Source organism: Saccoglossus kowalevskii, chromosome 8, assembly GCF_978046115.1.
Source record: "Saccoglossus kowalevskii chromosome 8, keSacKowa6.1, whole genome shotgun sequence".
Classification (NCBI taxonomy): domain Eukaryota; kingdom Metazoa; phylum Hemichordata; class Enteropneusta; family Harrimaniidae; genus Saccoglossus; species Saccoglossus kowalevskii.
Window position 1 is genome coordinate 11,629,020 of NC_140648.1, and position 6,660 is coordinate 11,635,679.

At 36.4% G+C, this 6,660-nt stretch overlaps 2 protein-coding genes across 2 annotated transcripts; one reads left to right on the plus strand and one right to left on the minus strand.

The window, feature by feature from the left end:
- Window positions 1-698: 698 nt before the first annotated feature.
- On the plus strand, window positions 699-3,531 carry LOC100369686 (uncharacterized). Its single transcript, XM_085502167.1, has 3 exons — window positions 699-1,298; window positions 1,684-1,957; window positions 2,342-3,531. Exons 1-3 carry the CDS (start codon window positions 754-756, stop codon window positions 3,155-3,157), a joined length of 1,635 nt encoding a protein of 544 aa, XP_085358293.1. The 5' UTR covers window positions 699-753; the 3' UTR covers window positions 3,158-3,531.
- Window positions 3,532-3,788: 257 nt separating this feature from the next.
- On the minus strand, window positions 3,789-6,542 carry LOC146739306 (uncharacterized). The gene is made up of 3 exons (XM_085502166.1): window positions 6,005-6,542; window positions 5,425-5,679; window positions 3,789-5,169 (listed from the first exon to the last, which is right to left on the minus strand). The coding sequence occupies exons 1-3, from the start codon at window positions 6,456-6,458 to the stop codon at window positions 4,226-4,228; spliced, it is 1,653 nt and encodes a 550-aa protein (XP_085358292.1). The 5' UTR covers window positions 6,459-6,542; the 3' UTR covers window positions 3,789-4,225.
- Window positions 6,543-6,660: the final 118 nt, after the last annotated feature.

Below are 6,660 nucleotides of genomic sequence, written 5' to 3' on the forward strand. Positions count from 1 at the left end.
TTTCTCTGCCCACTAATGGTTTACATACTGACCTCCAGCACCGAAATACCCATTATTTACTTCGATAGATTGTCACAGCGGAAAATTCCTAAAAAATACCCCGCACTGAGAACATTTTCGATGAGAATTTCACATTTTACCTCATCGTTGTGCAGTAGGCAGGTCACAGAATCGCGTAGGTCAGGTCCTCTTTTCAAATATCCTAGCAGACGGCTCTGAACACCTTACAATCCGCGTGCACACACAGTTCGTAGCTCAGTCGAATTCCCGCTTTCATCTTCAAATCTTGTAGTGTTATTCTTCCGCTATTTATAGTCAATAAATCCGTAATTGTTGAAGAGTTTATGAGGGAAACTATACGATCCGTGTTTACGCAGCATACGGTCAATGAAACTGTGGAAATATAACTAGGTATTAACATTAATGGTTAACTTGATGCGACCTCCTAGCTTCATGCCAATGAAGTCTCACACGGGGAACACTGAATGATGAAATTGTAAAAAAAAAACTACAACAATCCGCGAAGTTCATTTGCGTTTCGGTAACAGAACTGGCACGCCAACACTCCATAATCGAACTGAAAACAAACTACGATGCCGGTAAGGTTTTGAGTCCTCGCTCCATCAAGCAATTCTCGCGTTTCACAATAAAGTGCGCCCTCGGCGGATAACCTGGAAAGACGCATTTCTCACTTCCGGTGTCGACATCGCAATAATGGCGCCACCAGCGTAGAACGTTGAGAGGCTTATTTGTATGGCGGTCTTCTGTGACTTTAGTCGTCTGCGAGTCCCCGATTTAAAAAAATATTTAACTGATCGTCGTATACCATGTGCTGGGAAGAAGAAAAATGAGTTGGTTGAATTGGCACAAAAAGCAAGCGGTATATACGATGTTATTGAAGACTGTGATCATGATGAATCAGAGAGGAAACGCCGGCGGGTGTTAAATGATGACGGGACTGTTGCTGTTAACCTGAATGGTAAACAAGTGGTGTGGACACGAACACTTCATTGTCTCCCGAAAGTTGCGCTTGGTGACGTGTTTGCGTATTTAATAAAAAACTGCGAGTGGACACCGGAACGACTCACAAAATATAAACACGACGATGGGTATCTTATGTTTAAGGATAACCATGTAGAGGACGTTCTTTTAGGAAAGGTGTCTGGGCACATAGATCACGTCTATGTCAAAGCTGAGGTGAAACCGGAACAACGCCAAACTGCTCAGCGGTACGCAACTTGGCTACTTCTTTCATCAGATGCTGAAGTTATGTCCGCCGGTTGTGGCTGTGTTGCAGCGTAAGTGTTACCAAACCAGTAATTGTTATAATTATCTTACATGTACTATGTAGTTCAAACATTCATATCTTTAAGAAGCTACATGTAGTGTTTTGTTGATATTAATGTACTGACGCAAACATAATTAATTTGAAAATATCTACATTGTTTACAAAAATTAGCATGTAAATATAAAGTTGTAAATAACAGTATATTTTAAAATTAAAGAATGCTTTAAAGTTTTAATCACTCCTTCCCACATCTTAGAACAAGTATAGTGCATGCCATCCATTTTCTCTAGTTCCCAGTTTTTAACTATACAAACTAAAATAAATTATGGTTATATGGTAAAATATTTGTTTATTGGTTCCTCCATTAAAATATTTTATATTTATTTTTCTATTAGTGATGATGGTTCTTGCAAGCACACAGCTGCTCTACTATTTGCAGTAGCTGAATACGTAGACAGGCAGACTGACAGGGGAACTGCAGTAAGTACCGATGAGACTTGTGTGTGGACTAAGCCCCGCAAAACATCCATACCAGTTAAGGTGGAAGACCTAGATTATCGCAGAGATAAAACAACACCAAGGAAACCTGGTCCCCAACCTAAGAACTACAGACCACTGAGAACAGTGAACAATACAGACATTCTCAGGATTCAAGAGCATTTAAAAAGGGTGAGGTGCTGATTTTCTTAAGGGGTAACCATTTTAATAATGGGGAGGGGCACTTGGGGAAAATGGATGTACATATTGTAAATTTTACTTTCTTCCCAACATGGTGGCAACATATTTCATTAACTAACAGCCTGTCGGCTGATATAGCTCCGCTGTATACTCTGAAAACAGATGGCCAAAAATATCTATTTACCAGTGCCCCATCGTAACATAAGAAACTTTGTTTGTATATAGATAAGTACAATTTCCTTTTCTGTCATATTGTTAGACAACTCTTTACCCACCACTTTATTTTAGGCAATAAAACAAAAGGGAAAAGAAAACAAGTCCCCTCTCCCTTATTCACTCAAATATGGATAGTAAATATGACTACATTTTTTCCAGGTATGTGAAGAATCTCATCCCGGTGCATTATTTCTGAAGTTAGTGAAAGATCCACAACTATTGCCTGAGACTAATGTGCCGACGATGCAAGAGATTTATACAACTTACAGATCTTCAGGAAGTAACATGATGTTTTTAGATTACTTAACCCAAAATACAACAGAGCAGCATGTAGAAATTCTAAAAAACCTTCTTCAATGTGATCCTGCATGGTATGAAGCCAGAAAGGGACGTATAACAGCAAGCATTGCTGACTTGGTGAGATCAGTGAGAGATGTTCACAAGTGTGAAACATTAGTCAGTAAGATTTTGGGAACTGCAAAACCTATTGAAAACAGTGCTGTAACTTTTGGTAAAGAAAATGAGCCGGTTGCAAGGCAATTATACTCAATTAGTGAGGTTAAGAAACACAACAAATTTGAAGTTAATGAGTGTGGACTAATAGTAATGAAAAATAAACCATTTATGGGAGCATCACCTGATGGCACTGTTAATTGTTCATGCCATGAACCAAAACTAATTGAAATTAAATGTTCTTTTAAGCACAAAAACATTGCTGTTGAGAAAATACCTTGCATAGATCCCAAATATCATTTAGAACTAGTTGATGAAACTTTGCATTTAAAGCAGACTTCCCCATGGTACAGCCAGATACAATTCCAGTTAGGTGTGACAGGTATAGCATCTTGTGATTTAGTTGTGTACACACGTAAAGGAATACAAAAAATACCTGTATACTTTGATGTGGACAGATGGGAACTGTTACAGAGTAAAGCAGAACTTGTTTTTAATACTGCTGTACTGCCATTGCTATGAAAATCACTTTGACCGCCATATATTATTCCCGCTTAAAATTCAGTGCAAATTTTTACACATTTTGCAAAATTTTCTGTACATTTCACCATAATTATGAATTATACAGATAGTATCAGATACTGCTTTTTTATCAAAAGGTTTGTAAATTATTATCAAGATTTCATGTGGGAGGAGCAAACAGTACAAAACCTATATTGTTAGTCAAACTTTTAGTTGTTACATGTTGTAAACCTACTCCAACTTGTATGATTACCTATATTTTCACACACTTAACACTCAATATTTATTGTGGTGTTTTTATTCAATGCAAGTAAGATGACAGATGAATAATGTATGTTTACTGACATGAATAAATTGTTACAAAAAAATCACAATGGAAATCTGTACATTTCTTTTAAAAAAAAATATTTTATAGTATTTAGTATGTATCTCTTGGTGTGCTACTCATGTATCTGCTACCTTGACTGGCTGGTCACATACTCCAGAATGATGCAACACGTACAGCCAATGGTATGAAATCCTACGTTGTAAGTTTGGCATTCAAATTATATAAAAAAAAAAAACTTATTTCAACATTTAGCTTGCCTGCTGCTAAAATTATGTACACATTTACCAACTATAAAAACTAGTGTTGTTTACCTATTTAGTATGATAATTTATTCTAAAAATTGGCATTTAAAAGTATGGTAACAGTAACAACGAATTTGTTAACGGTGCATCATTCATGGTCATTAATCATGTGAACATATTCACATCATCTGAATTACGTGATTGCTAACCAATCACAATCTAGGATCAATATGTGTGACAATACAATGACTCCCACACAGGAAAAACATGCAATTTTAATCAGATTGGACCATGGCAGAAAAAAAAATTGATAAGTCTGAATTCAGTCAAACAATATGAAAGAACAAAAAACTAATCAGAAATCCAGATAATAATAAAAACTGGACTAGAAAATCATTACTGAAATACATATTTAGTACAAGTGAAGAAGACTTTTTTTTCTGTAATGGTACATTTGCATACAAACGTGTTGTAAAGATATACATTTGCATTCAAGCATCAGCAACTGTGTTTACGCTTAACTGCCTTTTTGGGTACAACTTTAGACATTTTCAATGCTTGTTCGTTTTTAGAATAAAATAAGGGTCCTTTGAGATTGCAGAATGCTGCAACAAGTTTAACAATCATTGATGCACAATCCTGTAAAGAAGATAGAATTTGGTGTTTCAAGATCCTCCAACATTTAACACGTTGGATTGCTCTTTCGACATGAATCCTAAGGCGTGCTATTTTTCTTGTTCGTCTAATTTCATTAACATTAAGTCTTTTACCCTTCCCATTAAGCCATTTTCTGGTGAATGGAGGAGCAATGAGAGCAGCATTTTTTTTTAAAAGTAAATCTTCTATATGGAAGCCTCTATCAGCCATCACAGCATCTCCATCATCCAGCTTTTCTATCAGTCCACTTTGTTCTGTAAGATACTTGTCAGAAACATTTCCTGACCACAGGTCACTTACAAATGTGAATGCACCAAAAGGTGAAACCCCAAACAAAACTTTGTATGTATTGTGACTTTTATATTGTGAGTAAGTTTTATATTGTTCATCTTTGTTTCTTGGCCGATCAATAAAAAATTCAGAACAGTCAATTACAACACGGGTATTGGGGAACGACTTTTTAAAGTCCAGTGGCATCCATCCTTGAATATTTGCTTGTGATGGCCAGACAAGTAATGCTGGCACTAAAGTCTGGTACATGTAGGAGATCCATGTGATTGTTATTCTTGATACAGTTGAGCAGCTTACATCGAACAAATCCGCTAGGAGGAGAAGTGGTAAATTTAGACGTAGTCTAATTAAGCACATAAGAAATTGGTAATAATGTGGCAACTGATGTTGCCTTCCTGGTCTTTGTCGCCCACTGTTATGATGATCAGCAGTACTCTCTGCACCTCTCCAGTACTTTAGTTGATCAACACCACCACTAATTGAGTCATAAACACCTACAAAAAAAAATAAAAAAAAAATAAAAATATAGCATATGAACAAAATAAACAATGCAGTACTGAAAACATTACCTTAAACTATGTATTGTCACCACAGAAACTATATATTAAAACTGTACAAAAATAATAAACCAGTAGTATAGCAACACAAGCAATAACACATATACACAATTACAACAATAAAAATTTTGAAAAAAATAAAATTTACAAAATGTTTTAATATGAATGAATTTGATATTGTGAATGTCTCACCCTGAAGAATAGACTTTGAGTGCAATCCTGTATAGAAATTTACTCTCTCATCAGTCTCAGTTGCACAGTTGACTACACCTTGTCCTGGTTTTTTTGAAGATGGTGGTTTAGCTGTACTTTCTAGAACATTTATGTCATCCATGGTCATTGTGGTTTGTGTACTTATGTTAACCAAAATAGGAGATGCAGTATGGAGGTAATCATGATCCAGTGGTTGTGGTGTCTCAACAAATGGACAAACGTTAAGCTGCAAACCTATATAAAAATAATGAAGACAGTTTGATATTCAGTAAATTGTTCACTTCAAATGTACAGTCACAAACGTTTGGATGCACAATTATAAATACGAATACTGCCTGATCACAAGCAGCTACCATATTTCTGTGTGAAATTAGTTGATCATAAAAAACACAATCCTTTAGAATATAACGAAAACGCTCTGGGATTCAGTGTTTGGGGACCACGTATCATATCATATACACATACTCGACATTAGCCAAACTAACTATACATCAACTAATTTGATTTACGGGCATCGAACGACATGTACGTTTAAAGTCAACAAAAAAATACAACTTACGTCCAATATCAGGTTTCTGCTTTATTGCAACATCCAACTCTTTGCCAACAGTCGGTACCAATTCATTTGGGACGTTCTTACACACCTGTAAAATTGATGGCCGTGGTTGCCTAGCAGCTTGATGTTTATTCAATGGCCTTTGATTTACAGGTTTCCCCCAGTTGTTCCATGCAAAGTATTTGGGATCACCGGACGCATTTCCCCACATATCGATCTCATCTTCATCAAAATGTCGGGAACAAAGTCTCGACCGTCTAGAAATATTCAGAATATCCACTATGTTTTCATCTTTACTTTTTCCGCCACGTCTAATCAAATGTTTCCACCTTGCAATTGCGTTTTTTTCTTGCGGCCATTTTACCCACCTAATACCCTTCATCCAAGGATATTTGTCAAGGTTTCGAAGCTTCGATGTATGTGAATAGCATTCCGAGGATTCGCAAAGGAAGACCATGGCAATAAACTGAATTATTATATGAAAAACAAATTGACGATATCAAATACGCGCGGTAAAACTTCAGAATAAAGATGTCGACAATTTCCCATGATGCTTTGCGTATCATATGCCTCTCTCTACAGCCCGGTAGGTGGCGCAGTGTATTGTGAAACGCGAGAATTGCCGGGCATACAGAAGCATATGGGTCTATGTATACATG